This window comes from Budorcas taxicolor, chromosome 8 (assembly GCF_023091745.1).
Source record: "Budorcas taxicolor isolate Tak-1 chromosome 8, Takin1.1, whole genome shotgun sequence".
Lineage (NCBI taxonomy): Eukaryota > Metazoa > Chordata > Mammalia > Artiodactyla > Bovidae > Budorcas > Budorcas taxicolor.
This window is the reverse complement of record NC_068917.1, coordinates 66,340,576-66,360,714: the sequence shown is the minus strand read 5'-3', so window position 1 is coordinate 66,360,714 and position 20,139 is coordinate 66,340,576. Positions and strand designations below refer to the sequence as shown.

At 43.0% G+C, this 20,139-nt stretch overlaps 1 protein-coding gene across 1 annotated transcript in view; it reads left to right on the top strand.

Annotated features, from left to right (window-relative positions):
- Window positions 1-20,139, top strand: part of GABBR2 (gamma-aminobutyric acid type B receptor subunit 2) — a 367,577-nt gene that overhangs the window by 145,342 nt on the left and 202,096 nt on the right. Inside the window, exon 3 of the mRNA XM_052644771.1 lies at window positions 7,874-8,044. Within this exon, the coding sequence (XP_052500731.1) occupies window positions 7,874-8,044 (171 nt within the window). The remainder of the gene's footprint in view (window positions 1-7,873; window positions 8,045-20,139) is intronic.

Genomic DNA, 20,139 nt, shown 5'->3' with positions numbered 1-20,139 from the left:
CTCTTGATCTCCTTGAACAAGGAGATCAAACCAGTCAATCCTAAAGGAAATAAACCCTGAATATTCATTGGAAGGACTGATGCTGAAGCTTCAATACTTGAGCCACCTGATGTGAAGAGCTGACTTATTAGAAAAGACCCTGATGCTGGGAAAGATTGAGGCCAAGAGGAGAATGGGGTGACAGAGAACAAGATGATTGGATGGTGTCACTGACTCAATGGACATGAGTTTGAGCAAACTCCTGGAGACAGTGAAGGACAGGGAAGCCTGGTGTGCTGGAGTCCATGGGGTTGCAGAGTCATAACAACTACAACTATAAAAGGCCCATGTGCAGCAATGAAGAGCCAGTGCAGTTATAAATAAATTAATTAATTAAAAATTTATTAAAAAATAAAAAGAAAGGCAACCAGATATGAAGTCAAAATTACATTTTCCTGCATTGAACTTGCATGGATTGTGTCGCTTTTCTGGGCCATGGTTTATTTAGCTGTAAAATGGATAGTAAATCCTACCTCAAAGAACTAAGGGACTCTAAGACTTACTGACAGTCTAGATGTTTGGAAGCTTCGCTGATTATAAAGTAGATGGGATATGCTTGAGAAAATTCTACCAAATATTGTCTCTTGGCACTCGGAAACTTGCTGCCTAAAATTACAGCTGCCCTGTAAAATAACAGACTTTTCTCTCCCCCACCAACTGCCAGAATCTATTAGGGACCCAGATCCTTCCTTCCTTGGGTAACACTTAGTCATGTCCAACTTTTTGCCACCCTATGAACCGTAGCCCACCAGGCTCCTCTGTCCATAGGATTTCCCAAGCAAGAATACTGTAGTGGGTTGCCATTTCCTTCTTCAGGGGATCTTCCTGACCCAGGGATCGAACCTGGGTCTCCTGCCTTGCAGGCAAATTCATTACCATCCAATCAGAAATTTGGACAACTATGCCTCTAGTCACAGTTGCTGATCTTTGAGGCAATCAAGATGCTTTTTTCCTCTTCATTTTCATTTATCTTTCTCAATTCAAACAGAGCTATAAATTCCTAGACAAAGCTAGATAGAGGGTAGACAGGAGAGCACAAGAAGTTTAAACAGAAATCTCCAAAGTAAAGTTTTATAGGCAGAAAAGAAAATTCCTGGCAGCAATGCAGGACAGAAACTTGGTGTACTGTGTTGACCCAGAGAATCAGGAAATCAGGCACTTGTTAATATCGAACTATGTAAGGGGGGAGCGTACTAGACACCAAAATCTGTGCTCAAACCCTCGTTCCTCAGTTTTCTGAGAAAAAAATACTCAGTTACAATGTAAACAGACAGAAAACAGGGCCATGGGCAATCCATGTATTATCTGTTAATAGGCAACCTCTCAGAATACCTGCCATGCTTTTGAGGATGAGTACATTGAAAATACCTAACATTCAGCCTTTGAAAAAATACTGCAAAAATAACCGAAGACTCACAATACCCAGAAGTAGAGAAAGAGTCCAGCTCTGAAGATAAGCTATTGTAGGATAAAGAAAAAAACTTTAGAAAGACTTTCAGCAGCTTCAGTCATATGCAGGAAAGACATGGTCTCCATGAAACATGAGATAGGATGGAGCAAAAAGGGTTCTGATCATTAAAAAATTACTAGAAAATGGAAGAAGTCAATAACAATAAAAAATATGGCAAGGACAGTAACACTGAAAGTGACTTGAAAAGCAAACCCACTGAATAAAGAACTTGAATGGTGTATCCATACAGCTACTCAACCACATTATGTTCGGGGCGCTGCAGAATCAATTATTAATAAAGAGCTACCTTATCCCTGAAAGATAAGCAAAAAGGTAGGAAGTCAGGTAATGCCAAATGGTGGTTAGTATGTGAAGAAATGAGAACCCTGGTGCTCTGTCACCGGGACTGTGGATGATATGGCCCTTTTACCAGAAATTAGTGAAACTGAATTTTCAGGTACCCTCTAATAAGAGATAAAATAAGATGGTCTTTCAGAATGCAGAGGAGAAGGACCAAGATGTGAAATCACAGAAAAAATACAGATACGGATTTAGGGAATGAAAGACAACACGTAGCTAATCAAGTATTCTAGTGGAGAGGCAAGGATATATATGAATATTAATGTAATATAAATATAATGAATATATAGCATTATATGTTATATATAAATGCTACATTGACATAATGTATTTATACTTATATATATGTGTAAATGTTCATATGCATATATATATGTTTTTTTAGTTAAAAGACTTGAGCCTATAGATTGAAAGCCTCCCTGTGTTCCAGATAAAATCAAGAGTGCCACATCCACAACTATTTAAGCAATTTTTTTAAATTCTAAGAATAAAGAAAAAAAAACCCTTCAGGCATCCAAACAGAGAAAGTCATTTACCTGTAAATGAATAACAATCAAACTATCCTCAGATTTCTCCTCTGTACCACTTTGTAGGTTCAAAGCAGAAAAATGGTAGCCCAAGAATTTTATATCCAGATATATTCTACCATGCGTCAAAGCAACAGAGGGTCATCCTCAGCAAATTTTCAACCCCTCACCCTTCTTCAGAATATGAAAAGATAGTCTAACAGGTTAAGACAAAAAGCAAGATTAATATATCCAGAATGGAGAAGAATGGAGGAGTCTGAAAACCAAAGGGAGCAAAAGGAAACAAAAAGGAAACATTTCTTTTTTAAAAAAAGACTGCCAGCAAGATGATGAATGCAATGTCAAGTATTTATTGCAGCAATAAGCATGTATTTTAAAATACATTCATGTCCTCATTTCAAGAAATATACTTAAAAACAATCTTAATGGAATACAAATAAAAGGAGAATCAGAGCTATGATAGGTAAATGCAAGCAAAAAATAAAGGGTTTCAATATTAATATCAAGATATTAATTCAGCATTAATATTGAGTAAGATATTATATGAAACAAATAGCAATAAATGACAAGCAGGGTTATTTTATCTTGATAAATATTTTAATCCTCAAATCATTCAGTGATTATCTGGTAAGTACCTGCTGTTTGCAGTAGGGAAGGATATATATACATTGCTGAAAAATAACGATGTAACTGTAACGAGCAGTTATTTTCAAAACAACATAAAATCAAAATGTAAAAAGCAAAAAATTTGAGTAACATGGAGAAATTGTCAGAGACAATAGAGAAAAGCTCAACATACCTCTCAGTCTTTGATAGGTCAAGTAGACAAAAATACAAAGCATGTGTTAGTAATATAAATGGTTAGTTGGGCTATATCTCTTATGCATCAAAAATCTGATAAAGAATTTTATAGCTTACAACTAGAGACTGCATCTATTTTTCTGGCTACCATGGAACTGTCACAAAATTGATTATATAATAAGCCACCCAAAAAATATCTCAATAAATTCCAAAAGCAGACACTGTATACACCAAATTCTCAAAACAATGCAATAAAACTAGAAATGATAATGAAACTGTAAAATAAATTTAAAAGTACTCTCTGAAATAATCCTTGGTAGAGATTAACTTGAAACTTCAGTCATAGTCTGTTTAGAAATTGACTTGGCTATGTGAAATGAGGCAGGAGATTGGATCTTTGAATGGGGTCCTGATGCTGACAGGCCACGTGTTGCAGGAACTGGGTGTCTGTGCTGGAGGAGGAAAGCCTGGCACACAGGCAGCAGAGGAAGAAAGAACACAGGTGTTAGAGTCCTTTAGCTCTGCATTCGAATTCTGTTTCTACCTCTTACTAATTTTGATGGGTATCTCGATGTCTTTCCATTTCAGGACCTCAGTCTGCTTATTCAAAACTAGGGCTGTTGAGCTGTACTAGTGATTCTCAACCTTCATTGGGCTCCATAATCACCTTGGGAAGTTTTTAAATAATACTGATACCTGGGCTCTATGCCCAGAGATTCTGATTCACTTGGTTTGGAGTGGGACCAAGTCATCAATATTTTAAAAAATCTCCTCATGTGATTCCAGTGTGTAGCCAGAGTAGAGAGAGAACCCCAGAACTAGATGATTTCTCAGGTTCCTTCAGTTCTGAAGTTCAGCAGTGCTACCCAGCGCCTGCAGCCTTTGCCGGTAGAAGAAAGTTTTAGGAGGCTAAAGCTAGAAGAACAGTGATGCAAAGCAATCTAATCAAAGTGTGCATTATCTCAAATGGTGCAGAAAATGTCAGTGCCAGTTAATATTTTGCACCCAACATGATTTAGACCCGGGGCATATATTGTACTCCAAGCCCATTGTAAACACAATGGGCCATTTATTCACTGAACAGTAACCACTGTAATTACCTACAGGGCAAACATATGAGGTTGTTCAAGCAACAATTAATTGTGGACCTGGAACTAATGGGACAATAATAGCAAAGTATCAACCAGAGTGTGATTCAGAAATCACATCAGAAAACCAATATTTTCCAAATTGTATTAGATAAGCATTTTTGGGGATGCAATTGCACATATACCATCCCAGGTCCTGAAATAGTGTCTCTCTGATTTTTTAATAGCTCCTTCCTACACTGACCTATGGTAACTGGAAGTGTTGTTTTAATCTTGAGAGAAGAATCACAGATACTGGGTCTGAGTAGACTGTAGAGAGCTTCTATTTCTTACATCACTATGGGACCTAAGTATCACCTTCAGGCAGATGTGCTCACTTTGGTTGGTTGTAAGATCCTTGTTGTAAATCTGATGGCAGCCATGGATCCTCTTTTCAGAAAAATGTGTGTGTCTGTATGCATATGCATGCCCCACAGGTGTTTTCATACAGGTTTTCAGGAGTTCTCAGACAGTTTGAAGCCACTCTGTGTTCTTTCTGGGCCACGGGCTAGCCTCCATTTGCATGCCTCCAGACACAGGGATCTCACTACTTCTGTCAGCAGGCCTTCCCTTGCTGGACAACTCTGGATGTGAGTGTCCTTATTGTGTCCAACTGGGATTTCCTCTCTCTGGGTACTCCCTACTGGGGCTTACTCCACCCACCCCCCAATTTTTTTTAACAGTTGATCTGTCCTTGACCTCAACCAAGCTTGGGATGATGTCCTGTCTCTGTGGGGATCTTAGAAATCGGTTTCTATAGGTGGTCTCTAGCTCCGGTGACAGCTGATGGGTTGTTGTGTGTTCAGCTCCAACAAATGGGACCTGTTGAGGCTGCTAAGTGAACCGAGGAGATCTGGGGACCCTAGGTAGTGGCAATCTACTGCCTGAGCCAGGTCACCAAAGGGACAAGATTGCTACTGCCCTGCTCTGCTGAAGTCTTGGGGGGAAGAAGTGCTTCCTCAGGTCACAGGAAGAGCAGCAAAGCAACTTCAACTGGGGGCTGGGGGTGCCAGGACGTTTCTTCCCAAGATGCTGAAGCTGGACTCTGAGCATATTGAATCTAGAGCTGCTGGAATAGCAAACGCTGGGGGAGAAAGCTGGTGGCAGCAAAGAGAGATCTTGCTTCAGCCATGCCCTCTCTGGATCAAAGATTTAAACGAAACAAAAGAAGGAAGGAAGTACTACTTTTTAAAAAGAGTGTTGGGAATTCCCTGGTGGTCCAGTGGTTAGGACTCCCCACTTTCACTACTGAGGGCACAAGTTCAACCCTGGTCAGGGAACTAAGATTCTGAAAGTTGTGCAGCATGGCCAAAAATAAAACAATGTTTAGGTATGCTGAGCACAAAGTTTGGTAAATGAAGCATCCTGATGAAGATTAGACTAGACCAAGTAGCGTTAACAAGTAATGCACAGATATAACCAGGGCAGTGGTCACAAAATTCTGGAGCTACCGGTACCCATCAACAACAAAAAAACTATCCAAGAGTTTATTAAATACTTGCTAGACACATGAAAAGCAAAATGATTTGTCAGGGGCCACAGAATCATATAAAGCCTGACCATCAGCTGGGTCAGCGCTCATCACAGGCGGGTACCGAATCTTCCTCCTCCCTCACCAGGCGATGACCTGGTAGGACAGACAGGGGAGGATGACAGACAGGCTAGAAGGCACCATGGAGGAATTCTCGTACAATCTCAGGTTGGGAAAGGTTTTTCTAAATATGACATAAAGCCTGAAAACAGAAAGGAAAAAATTAATAAATTCAGCCACACACACACACAAACAACTCTATATGGCAAAAGACATCATGAGAAACATCAAAAGAAAAGGTACAGACTGAGGGTGAATTAGCAACTTATATCACGAAGGGCTAATCTCCTTACTTCTGCTAACCAGTAAGATCACTTCTGCTAACCAGTAAGGGAAAGACTCAAAGTCCAATTGGAAAACAAGCAAAGGATGTGAATACTTTCCAGAAAGATACTGCAAATTGTTCTTCAACATCAGAGAGATCCTCAACCTCACTCTTAATAAGGTAAATGCAAATCAGAACTACAAGAAGATACCATTTTTCCACCATCACACTGCAAAGATCAAAAAATTTGATAACCACTTTCTGTGGATGAGGCTGAGGGGAAGAGAAAGCAGAGATCAGAAGAAATGTTATAGAAGAGGTGACATTTATGCTGGGCCCTGTAGGACAGATAATTAAAATCCAATTTAGCAACTCACATGCACTTAAAAGAAAAAGAAGGACTAATAAAAGGAAAGATGGACAGATTTGACTACTGACTGTAAATTAGGATATACACACATGAAATGTAAAAGCAAACAAGCTGGGGTGTTTGCAGCACCTGTAATAGCTTGAGTTTGAATGCTGTACGTATAACAGTCTTCATTAAATTTGATAAGGAAAGCATTAGAATACCACTCAAAAAATAAATAAGAGACATGAAAAAGCAATTCCTAAAATAGGACTTATGACTAGTAATCAGCCACATAGAAAAAGGTAAATGCAATATGATTCCAGTTTTTCAGTAATAAATCATTAATAAATTAGATAGAAAGATGTTTTATTTCTGTCTGTTGACAAGAATGTGGTAAGATTGATCCTCTGTAGTTATACCTGGCTAGTGGGTGTGCAAATTGATACAATCCTTTTTGGAAATAAGTATGAAGTCTTTATTTTTTTAAATTAATTTCTTTATCTTAATTGAAGGATAATTACTTTACAATATTGTGCTGTTTTTTGCCATACATCAACTTGAATCAGCCACAGGTACACATGTGTGCCCCCCATCCTGAAACCCCCTCCCACTTCCCTCCCTACCCTATCCCTCTGGGTTGTCCCAGAGCACTGGCTTTGGGTGCCCTGCTTCATGAATTGAACTTGCACTGGTTACATATTTTACATATGGCAATATACATGTTTCAGTGCTATTCTCTCAAATCACCCCATGTCTTTAAAAACTCACATTCTTTCTTTGGGAAAAATTTCACATCCCAGACTCTACCCTATGGAAAAAGCCTGAAATATAGGGGAAAAATGCTAAGCACAAAGGTGCTTGTAGAATAATATGATAATAGTGACAAATTAGAAATAGTCTAAATGTCCCCAAATTAAACACAATTTAGTAAATTACAGTATGTTCAGATGCTAGAATATTATGGAACTATTAAAAATTTACATGATAAAATGTTTGCAAGAAGTTTTAACAGGATGGTTAAATGCTTTTAAGACAATGTTTAATGAGGGAATAAACAAACAATTCAAATGTGTATATAGAGTGATCTCAAGAATCTTTTTTTTAGTTCATTGCCATGCATGGAGAAAGGATCTGAAGGAGGCAGACGACAACATTAACGAAGGTTCTTTCTCCTTATTTTGCATTTTTAAAAGCCTCTTCAATTGTAACATGTTACTTTTGCAGTAAGAAGGTTATAAGTATTTTGCCCCTGTGTTTGTACCTCAAGTGAGAACTAAAGACCTCTGTTCCCTTAGGAAAGATCCTGGGCCCACAGCTATGAGGTACCCCCAGTAAAATGCTGTCTCTTTTGTGTTTTTCAGCTGTCCTTTGCTGCCACCACGCCTGTTTTAGCAGATAAGAAGAAATACCCTTACTTCTTTCGGACGGTCCCATCAGATAACGCGGTGAATCCAGCCATCCTGAAGTTGCTGAAGCACTACCAGTGGAGACGGGTGGGCACGCTGACCCAGGATGTGCAGCGCTTCTCAGAGGTACGCGCCGCTGGGAGGCGCCCCTCACCCACCTCCAGGCGAGGGGCGCGACAGCTCCATCAGGGTGGGCACTGTTCCGGGGCCTTGGAGCTGTTGAGGTATTCGACTGTGCTTGGGGCTGGTGAAGACCTCCAACTCGCATAGCTCAGGAGTGGAACCTTCCCTTCCATTGTGCCTTCTGGCTAAATCATGTGGCTTATTCCCTCACCACCCCCGTAGATGTGTTGTTCTTGCTGCAGACCCTAGTGATGATCCAAAATCACGAGGTGCCACCGAGAATGTTTCTCCTGTGAGGAGAATTTGGGGAGAAGCTGGCTTGGAATGAAGATTCCCAAAGTCACTGTGGATTGGATGGGGTTTTTTTAGTTTTTGTTTGTCTTAATGATTTACAAATATACATCAGTACTTGGTGTTCTGAGGTTTGCTGTTGTTGTTGCAAGGAAAAGAGAAGTTAAATTACATATAGTAAAAAAAAAAAAAAAGAAAGAAAGAAAAGGGCTGCTTTACCCAATTCCTCTAAATCCACTTTCTCTTCCAAGTCAAGTCCGGCTTTCTGTGTAATGTTCCTCTGCCCAGACCTTTTTCAGTACTTTTAAACCTAATGTCCTCATACTAGGTAGATGTTTTGCATTTTTCACTTTACAACAGATCTTTGAGATCTTCATTGACTTCATTCTTATTAGTGGGCTATGATGTTGTCAGGTGGATAGATGGTAAATTACTGAATGTTTACAGCTTTTTGATGTCACAGCCAACACCATTCCACCTAGGTATGCATCTTCACAATAGATTTCTAGAAGTAGAGTTACTGGGACATTTAAAACGTTCAGACAAACTGACCTCCAGAAAGCCTGTTCTAATTTCTAGTTCCTCCAAACACTTTGAAAATTTCCACACATTTTTTACAAACAGTGGATATTAGCAAATCTTTTAAAAAGCTTTCTCCACTCAGCTGAGTGCAGAATGGTTTCTTACTTTCTTCCCTCATCTCTTTATAGTCCCTACTTTCCTGTCTTCTCCTATGTGTGCTCTTGGTCCTTGGAGCTTCCCCACAAGAGGATACAGTCCAGGTTTGCTTAGGATCCCAAGAGAAAGAAAGAGAAACAACTGTGAGCAGATCCTCAGGGAAATGTGTGCGGTGGGTGTGCAGCAGACCTCTGTGAGAGTAGTTGGGGAGGACACGCCCCTTCTGCCAGTCGAGGGGTGGCGGGAGGGAGGTGGAGTGGAGCAGGGCCAGGAACCACCAGACCCGGTTTCCACGCCAGCTCTGCACTTGCCTTTCCGAGGCTCTGCCCCATTTTTCCCTGGGAAGGAGAGGCCACTCCATGCGTTAGCTGTGCGACCTTGGCCAAGTCACCTCACTTCTCTGAGCTGCAGCTTCCGTCCCTACAAAATGCGGACAATAACCCTTCCCGAGCCCATCTTGTAGACCTCCTGCCAAAATCAGATGAGTCATGAATTTCAAAGAGCTTTGCAAACTATACCGTTTATGCACCAAGAGGGATATTTTCAGAGGTGCTTGAAAAGCAGAAGTAGTCTGTAGTCATCCAAACAAGGCCAGATTTTCCCTGACAAGAATGGTCCTCAGCTTCCCACCTCTGTTTCCCAGTCCCCAGGCAGAGGCACAAAGAGAACTTGACCTCCAGTGGGAGTGACTCACTGCCAAACACTGAAGAGGCTGTTGCTGGAAGCCTGCCCTTTATACAGCAGCCACGAATGTTCTAGAATGAGTGTGAAGCAGATTAATGGTGAGAGTGGGCAGGGCCAGTCCTGTGGCCCCATCCACATGGACTCTGCTGAGACTTGGAGGGACCTGCTTTTTCGCAATGGAGTCTTTGGCTGACATAGCCTGAAGGGCTCTTAGAGACACCTCCCCCAACCTCCCCATTGTACAGAAGGGGAGACTGAGGCTCAGAGAGAGGAATGAACAAAGTTCAGGGCTTCAAAGCATCTCTGAAGTTATGCAAGATTGTTGACAGACAAGTCAGGACTGAATCCCAGAATCTAGACTCCAGGTCCAGACAGCCCATTGCTCCTTCTTCCTATCCCTAACTACCTGTAGTCACATGAGAACTACCTTTGTGTAGAGAGGTTTGAAAAACCCCAATCTTTGGTTTAAAGAGGATACGTGATCAGCCCCAAGCTTTATAGATTTCCAAACAGCCAGTTGCCCTTTAGGGAGAGGTTATGGTTCCCATTTTACAGATGAGGAAACTGAGGCTCACAGAGGGCAGGTGCCTTCTTGCCCCAGGGCACTTGCTGGTAAAGAGGCCAGCTGAGGCTGGAAGCCTGACAGACTGTTGGTCAGTGTTTTCTCCATTACTCTGTCCTCACTGGCGTCAGGAAATGTCAGTTTGGTACCACATCTCTGTCCCTGCACAGCTGTGTTAGAGCCTTCAGCCAGGTTTCAGGGCATCTCAGTGGGAAGCCTCTTTTCTAAGGACAGGATGTTGCTTGGTGGTATTGCTGGCAAGAACCCCTTTCGATTTTAATCTCTCAGCCCAGCTGACTCCTCTCTGTGCCCAAGGGCTTTGGCATCCCTCTCCCGATGTCTGGCTGCATCACTGGAGTGCAGGCCCTGGAAACTCTCCAGGAGCTAACAGCTTTTCGTGAGTGCAGAGGAAACTGGAGTCCTTTTATGAAACTGGTCGATCAGCAGCATCAAGCAGTTCTGTTCCGTACTGGTGCACTGGAAGGAATGTCAAATGAAAGCAATCCCGAAGTTAGAGGGAAATGGGGGGAAAACCTTAATTAAAACCTTAATCTTCTGAAAGGGGTAGAGGGCTGAGGGTTATCCTACCTTGGAACCAGCTGCTCCTTGGAGCCCCTATCCATGAGATTCAAAGCTAGTGTGCAGTAACCCAGAGCTGCTCAGGCCTTGGATCAGATATGCCGATCTCTTGGCCCCACTTTGCCAAGCAATGGCTGTGTGACCCCAGGCGGTTCACTTCACCTTGTTGGCTTGGGTGTACCAGGTCTAAAGCTGATGCCAGGACAATCAGGGGTCCATGGGGAACCAGTGGCCAGAAAGATGGCACTTGCTTCAGCTCTACCCTCTCTGGGTCAAAGACTTATATCAGAGGAAAGAAGGAAAGACTTGGTACCAGATCTCTAAGCCCAGATCTACCAAGCAAAAGCTTTGCGGCCCCAGGCAATTCACTATACCTCAGCGAGATCCAGTTTCCCTTGTGTAAAGTAGAGATATTTATCCCCACCTCACAGGCACTGGGAGATGAGAGGGTTAGATGAAAAAACATAAATGAAAAACTTCTGCATAGTTGGAGTTCATTAAATGGACATTCTCACCTCCACTGGTACTTGGGACAAGCCCTAGGAATGCATATCCATTCACTCAAAAAATACGGATGTGGCCTACCATGTGCCAACATCCATGAAGGTACAGAACCTGGGGCATGGAAGGCCAAGGAGGAGTGGACATGGCTTCAAGATCAGTAAGTGTCAGGCCTCCTTCTTTGATTTCTCAGCTCTGGTTTCTCATCAGAATCACCAGGCGGAAGACAAAGGTAAAAGTGGTGATAAAGAGAGTACTGCTGAGAGGGTGGTCCGTGGGACCCGGGATGGAGAGCAGTGGACAGGCAGTGGCCTGTGGGCTTGAAGAAAGTGTAGCTCTGGAAGTCTCTGGAAAGCTTGAGAGTGTAGAGATGAAGGAGCTAGAAGAATGGGAGACTGTGGCAGAGCTGGGGGAGGGATGTAGGGAGTGGGGGAGCCAAGCCCTGGTGATGAATGAATAGCTAAAGCTGAGTGGAGGTAGAGGTCACTAGGATTAGGGGCAAGGAAATGAGAGACCAGGGTGCTGAGTGGTGTCTGTGTGTACACTGAAGGCATAGGATAGAGGCAGGGATGAGGTGGAGATGAAGGTAGTGAGCAGGGGTGGCTGAGGACCAGCAGATAGCCAGAGGGTTATTTGAGCCTATTCTCCCAGCTCCTGGTCCTTTGGTCTACCAAACCATCTTCACTAAGTTATTCTTTGGATTCCTGATCCCATGATGCTAAACTAACCAGCTTAGTACCATTGAACAGACCACTCAGTCTCTCTCGGCCTCAGTTTCCCCTCTATAAGATAAGGGAGTTGGGTCGATTGACCTCTAAGAGCTCTCCTAGCTCAAGGAGTTTGCAGTGAAGGTTCAGGGTCATTGCCCCTGATCCCGCCACTCCCAGGGGTGTGACCTTGAGAATTACTGAGTTTCTATGCGCCTTAGTTTCTTCCTCTTAAAAAATGGGGATAATAATGGTAACTAACTCTTAGGATGCTTGAGGATTACATGTGTTCTGAAAGTTAAAGTGCTAAGAGGCGTGCCTGACTCATAATAAGCACCATGCAAGAGGTGGCAGTTATTTTTATTGTCATCTAGAATCTGGTTCCTTAACCCATGGCTGGCCGCCGTTCAGCAGCCCAGACATACGGTGGGGTCTAGCGCCTGCCACTAGCAGCACTCCTCTCTCCTCTGCTCCCTCCAGGCAGGCTCGAAGACTCCTTGCCCAGTCACTGGCTTAGTGATCTCGGCGCTTCCGGGGCTGACCTTTCCATACCAGAGCCTCCCTCAAGAGCTGGGACCCACCGAAGCCCTTGATCTGTCCAAGACCAAAAGGGCACCATCTGCAGAGCTTCCTCTTCAAAGCACCTGCCCTTTCAGCCCTCCATGGCCCTTGGAGCCCTTCCTTGCTTGCCAAGTCACCATCTGCCCCAACCAAAGGGGTCTCTGGTCGCCTTCTCTAAAGTTGCCACTTATATGGCTCGGAGGACATGCTCACAGTGGAGGGTGGGGGCACCCTGTGCTTGTTTCTCGTCTAGGAGCCAACCTTAGTAGAATCATCAGCCTTCCCTGCTGCTCCGAGCAGGGATGAGCTCCTTGGGGTGGCTGCAGAAACCCTTACACCCTGAGGCCTCCTTCTCTGTCTCACCTCTGGCACTCCCCACTTTGGTCCAACTTCACCTCTGTGCTGGCTTCTCTCTGCAGACTGTCCTCTCCCATACCTGGCTCAACTTTCCTCCCCAGACTGGGTCAGGTGTGCGTCTCTGTGCTCCCCTTCCCTCGGGCTTCTCTCTGTACCAGCTGTGCACAGAGAAATACCTCACCTGCTTCCTTGTCAGTCACCCTCTGCTCCTGGACTGGAGGGCCCCTGTGGACAAGAGCCTTTCTGTCCCCTAACCCTGGCGCATATGTGTTCAGTAAGGATTTCAGTAAATCAATCTCTGTCTACTAGGCCAGATTCTTAGAGGCCAAGGCAGTGGTTTCTTTCTTGGGGTCCAGAGTCTGCTTGCAACTAGGATGGTGAGATGGGGGTGAGGGGGCTGTAGGGAAGTGTCAGTCCCTGTTGTGAGTCACAGGGGCCATCGGGGAGAGGGGAGACGCCCACAAAGTTGGGAAGCCACATTCCCACAGAGCTCAGCTCAGGTCATTCTGACATCTGTTAACTGAGTTTTGTTTGGATGTGGCATTGTTTGTTGGTGAAGGATTCTTCTAGAGATCTCAGTTGAAGGTTTTGGGCCAGCCACTGGAAGCAGCAGTGACCTGGAACCTGCTCTGTGGTTCTTCTGGGTGGTGTCAGAGTTGGGCATTGGGAATGAGCTCACTATAGTTTGTGTCTGAGTTGTGTTTTTGACTCTCTGGGATGTTTGTTCTGAGTTGTCATCACTTCAGTATCCGCTTGTACCAGGATCACGTCATCCCATCCCCTAAAGGAGTTCTTGCAGTGTGGCCCTTGACCAGCAGCATTGGCAATGGGAACTTGTTCCCAGCAAATCTGAGGATTCCACCCAGGCCCCCTGAATCAGACACTTGGGGGTGGGGCTCAGCACCCTGGAGTTGGAGAATCCCGGTATTAGAAGAATGAGAAGCTTTCAACTGAGGCCACTGTGCTTTGAGGCCCACTTTATCAGAAAGTAGGGCCAGACCCAGCTCTGATCTTTGTCCTTGGCCTTCCTCTAGGTTGCAGGGTCACCCACAGACCTGCAGATCTTCTATTATTAGGAGGCCAGAGGGGATTCCTGACAGATCAGATTCTGACCCTGATGGTTCTACTCTATGCCCCAACTTCTATCTGAAGAACTTGCTCATGCTTTTAGGATATTATCCTGTCCAGAGGTGGCTGCAGTGGCTGAGCCTAAAAGGCAGGCCTCTGAGGGGAATGCCTTGTTTGGGCTTGGAGCTCCACCCTTGGAAGGATAGCCCACACCCTCCCTTCTCTTCTCTAGACCAGGGCGGAGATGGCAGATGCTTCCTCCTGATACTCCCCAGCAGGTCTGCAAAGCCAAGCACCCTCCCATCTCACACACCCCAGCTCTTAGAAGAAAGAAGCTGCCCTGGACCCAGCTCAGAGAGTATGGGTGCTTGCCTGGGGGGCCAGGGTGAGTGCCACACCTGCTGCTCACCAGGGCTGTGATATTAGATAACTATATCTCCACCCAGGCAGTGTGGACCCTGGAACACGCGAGTGAGTGAGGGCCCAGAGGAGTTCCTGGAGGTCTCCAGAGGGGGAGGGAGGGCAAATCCTGGCCATTCACTTCACAGCCCTGAACAGGGATACTTCCTGGGGGGTCCTGCACAGTCCCTGGGCCAGGTTCCCAGAGCATGACTGCAGCCCTATGAAGCAGCTGCTGCTCCAGAACCGCTGGGTATGAAAATGTATTTAATAGTTATGACATCATCTACTGCCATTTGCAGGGTACCTACCATATGCAGGTGATGACGTTTAGTTGCCCAGCATGGTCTGTCTCCATTTGGTAGAACAGACTCACTCAGGAGGGATGAAGTCACTTTGCCAAGGCTTCACCAAGCAGGGGCAGGTGTAGGTGTGAACCCAGCTTTTGCCTCTCCTTCTGGAAAAGAGACATGGGCCTCGACCAGAACCCCCATCCATCCCACCCAACACCCACCTCAGGAGCAAGGAGGTAGGTGTCCAGAACAAGCAATCCATGTCTCAAGCAGGGCTCCTCACAGTCCCCTGGGGTTTTGCCATGAGATTCTGTGTGTACGTCTTATGATCTTCCCAGACCCCAAATCTCAGTGCCACCCCACCACACCTGCTCCTACCAAGTGTCCCAGGGGAATTTGTCACAGCCTTGGCTGCGCTTGGCTAACAAGGCGGTGCGTCTTGTCATGTGTGGGTCCCCAGAGCTCTTCTGGTAATTCTGGCTGTGGTTCCTCCACCTCCAAGGCCCATCTGCCTGGCTTCAGTAGTGCCAGGGTATGTGAGTGACGGAGTGGAGTTGGAAGGTGTAGGGAAGCTTTGGGACATAGAAGGTAGTTAGGGCTGGACAGTTCAGTATGTAGGGCAAGAAGGGGAGAATGGGCTGAGCGAAAGGATGGTGAAGGCCCCACGTGCTTCCATGTTTGGACTTCACCTGTAGCAGTAGCAGCAGGGAGCAATGGAAGGTTTCAGATCAGGGGTGAGAGACGGTTAGCAATCTTGAGAGCTGATTGGGATGAGCAGATAGAGTCTGGGAAACCAGCCAGAAGGTTACTGCAGGGACTCAAAAGAAAAATAATAAGACTGTAGTCACTTTCTTACATAAAACCTTCAAGTTCTGTTTGCTATTAGTTTTTGCTTGTTTTAAAATACTCATATGATGTTTTCTAACCATGATATTGATATGTACTCAACACAGAAAACTTGGAAAACACAAAACAAAAAAGGAAAAGTAAAAATTGGCCTATACTATCATGTAAGAAACGAATCGCCAGTCTGTGTTCGATACAGGATATAGGATGCTTGGGACTGGTGCACGGGGATGATCCAGAGAGATGATATGGGGTGGGAGGTGGGAGGGGGGTTCAGGATTGGGAACTCAAGTACACCCGTGGCGGATTCATAATGTATGGCAAAACCAATACAGTATTGTAAAGTAAAATAAAGTAAAAAAAAAAAAAAATTGGCCATAAGTACCTACAGAAAGGTCAGTGTTAACATCTATAGGCATATGTCCTTAACATTTTTTTCCATACACATGAGTGAACTCGCATTAACAAATACATGCTCTGACTATAGAAACGGCTTCCATAATCTTGCAACGCGGTGGGAATATTTTCCCCAGCCAGCAGATATTCTCCACCACCGTGACTCGTAATGGCCTGGCAGCTCTAGGCCTGGCGACCCCGTGAAATCTCCTCGTCTTTGCCACAGCCTGATGTGTTTGGGGCTGCTCTTCTCCAGTCTTCTTTACCCTTTGATCTGTTCCCTTCCTGTCTTCCAATATGGTTCTGCCAATAGTCTATCCATTGGTGGTCTTCTTAGTCATTTTCCAGAACGTTTAGAGATTTTTAAAAAATCTTTGACATTTTGAGGAATCTTGGATGGTACAGGAAGTGTTCTCTATTGCTGATTTTTAATTTTTTTTTTCCTGATAGCTGGTGAAAAAAATTCTACCCTATGGATATACCATAATTACTCAAGGAAGCTCCCATTACTAAACGTGGAGATAGACACTTGCCAATTTTTCCTGATTGCAAACAACAATGCAGTAAATCCATACTTGTATTTTTGTGTGAACATCTCTGATTACTTTTCGAGGATAAATTCCTAGAAATAATGTGTGCACATTTTACAACCTTTTGTACATGTTGCCAAATTGTCCTCTAGAAAGATCATACCAATTTAGTTTCAGAGCAGTATATGAGAGTACTTATTGCCAACATTGTATATTATTCTTTTTTGATCCTTGGCAATTGCTATTTTAATTTGCATTTCTTTGATTACTACTAAAGACGGAATTTCTTTTTTACTAGGAATCGTTCTCATTTCTGTTTCTCCTTTTGTAAATTGGCTGTTAATGTTATTGGCACATATTCCTGTTGGAGTCTTTCTTACTGATTTATAAGTGTTCTTTATAAAGTAAGGATATCAACTGTTTGTCACAGTTGTTACAAGTATCCCATCATGTTTCAACTGACATTCAATTTTGTTTTTCTATGTTATTTGATAATATTAAAAATTTTAATATTTAATATAGTCAAGTTTAAGAAGACTGTTTTTCCTCACTTTTAAGTTTAGTTTGTCTTGCTCTTTCCACCCCCCAAATTTCCATAAATTCACCTTCATTTTCTTCTTTTCTTCTAATTGGCCCAGAATTTCAGCATGTGGCCTGAGATCAAACCTTTCTTTTTTCTGCCCCCAAAGTCATTCAGTAATTCTCCAGCATTTAATGAATCCATCCTTTCCTGACCCATTTAAAATGCCCATGCTAAGTATTATCTTTAGAAAATAACATACTGCTTTTTGCATATAATTTCCAGTTCTACATAGTATAAATATAAGCCACATATGTGATGTTAAATTTTCTAGTTGTTGTTCAGTCACTAAGTCATGTCTGACTCTTTGCGACCCCATGAACTACAGCACGCCAGGCTCCTTTGTCCTCCACTGTCTCCTGGAGTTTTTTCAAATTCATGTCCAATGAGCTGGTGATGCTATTACTATCTAACCATCTCATCCTCTGCTGCCCCCTTCTCCTTTTGCCTTCAGTCTTTCCCAGCATCAGGATCTTTTCCAGTGAGTCAGCTCTTCACATCAGAAGAGCTGAAGTATTAGAGTTTCAGCTTCAGCATTAGTCCTTCGAGTGGATACTCAGGGTTGACTTACTTTAGGATGGACTGGTTTGATCTCCTTGCAGTCCAAGGGACTCTCAAGAGTCTTCTCTAGCACCACAATTTAAAAGCATCATTTCTTTGGTGCTCAGCCTTCTTTAAGGACCAATTCTCACATTCGTACGTGATTACTGGAAAAACCATAGCTTTGGCTATACAGGGCTTTTTTGGCAAAATAATGTCTCTGCTTTTTAATATGCTGTCTTGATTTGTCACAGTTTTCCTTCCAGGGAGCATGTGTCTTTTAATTTCATGGCTTCAGTCACTGTCCACAGTGATTTTGGAGCCCAAGAAAATAAAATTTTCTAGTAGCCACATTTTAAAAAGAAAAAAGAAATCAGAAAAATTAATTTTAATAACACATTTTATTTAATGCTGTACACCCCAAACATTATCATTTGAACATGTGTCACTAGCCATTTCTAATGCAGAGGAACCACATGTGGCTAATGGCCACCTATTAACCAGTGCACCTTTAGACTGTTTATGCATTTTTAAAATTTCGCTCCCTTGATCTAACTATCTGTTCTGGAAGTGGCATCCCAGTGTTGTGAATATTCTGCCTTTGATATAATTTTATGTGTAGTCTTGCCTTCTTTTTCACATTGTCTCTATATTTACCCATTAATTTTTGTAAGAGTCTAAAAATGCCATTGGTGTGTTTATTTGAATTTCAGTAAATTCAGAATTAATTTAGGAGACATTTGACATCTTTATAATACTGAGTCTATCTATTCATGAATAACCATTCCACTCAAACTGTTTTAGGTCCTCAGTAAAGCTTTGTCATTTTCTTCATATAGATATTTTTCATTTTATGTTAGGTTTATTTTCAAGTATTCTATATTTATTATTGCTTTGGGGAATGAGATCTAATTTTCTTGACATTTTTAAAAATGGTTCTTGCTAGAATATAGGAAAGCTGTTGATCATGTATTTACATCTTTTGAGTGCCTATATTGAGTTCTTATTACTTCTGGTAGTTTTTCCTCTCTTAATTTGCGTGAGTTTTTAGATAGACAACAATACTATCTGGAGCAAGAGAAAATTTGCTTTCTGTTTTCCAAGGTTACACTATTTTTATCTTCATAATTTTTCATTGAGGAGGCAGTGTATAATGGTTAGAACAGAGAAACTTCCTGGATTCCAGTTCTGACTCCGCCACTTATCAACTTTGTGACCTTAGACAAATCATGTAACTTTTCCATGTTCCTGATAATGGGAATATACTTATATTACCTCAGATATTGTGAATATTAAAATAAATTGATGCATATAGAGCACTTAGGTCTTAGAACAGTGCCCAAAAGAGCACCCAATATATTATGGCTATTATTATTGTTACTTTCTTTGCTTTATTCACTAAATATTCTAGTGTTACATTTAAAATGGTGATAATAGTGAATATTCTTGTCTCGCTCTTGACTGCAGTGAGAATGCTGTTTGTAAAGTATGATGTCTGTTAGAAGAACAGATATTCCTCATCATTTTAAGGGATGCTCTATTTTTATTTATTCAGTGTTTAAGCCAAGATATGCACGCTGGAAAAATCAGATGTATTTTTAGAATCTGTATAAAAACTTACATGGTTTTTTCTTTGCTCTGTTAGTGTGGCAGATTGCAGTCATAAGTTTCCTCGTGTTCATTCTGTAATGTGTCAATCATTCAACGCCTCTTTATTGAGTACCCAGCACACATCAAGCATCGTTTTAGGCACTGTGGGCACATGGGTGGATGAAGCAATATCCCTGCCCTCAAGGAGCTTGCATTCTAGTTGGGGAGACACATGATTTTTTTAAAAATGATTAAACAAATAAATATATGGCATATCAGATAATGGTAAGTGTTAGGGAGAAGACTGATCTAGGGTAAGAGGAATAGAATATGCCATGGGAGGTGGGGTGAGGTCAAGGACAGCTTCAAAGATAAGGTAGCATTTGAGTAAATATGTGCAGGCAGTGAGGGGCAAGTCATAGGATGTCTGGGAGAACAGGCTTCCAGACTGAGAGAATAGCATGTGCAAAGGTCCTGATATGGGAGTGAATCTGATGGTGCTAGAACCACATCATGGAGGCAATTATGGCTGGAACAGAATGAGTGAGGGGAAGGTGGAGCAGTTTTTAGAGGGAAGGGGAGTTGGAGGGCTTCTGGCCCTTACAAGACATTAGTGAGGACTTCGGCTTTTATTTTGAGTCAGTTGAGAAGCTACTAGAGAGTATTTGGGGTTTTATTTTTATTGAGAAGCAATTCACATAACATGTTGCTGCTGCTAAGTTGCTTCAGTCATGTCCGAATCTTTGCGACCCTATGGACTATAGCCCACCAGGCTCCTCTGTCTATGGGATTCTCCAGCCAAGAATACTGATGAGTGGGTTGCCATTTCCTTCCCCAGGGGAGCTTCCTGACCCAGGGATCGAACCTAGGTCTCTTACATCTTACCTGCATTGTCAGGTGGGTTCTTTACCACTAGTGCCACCTGGGAAGCCCCTC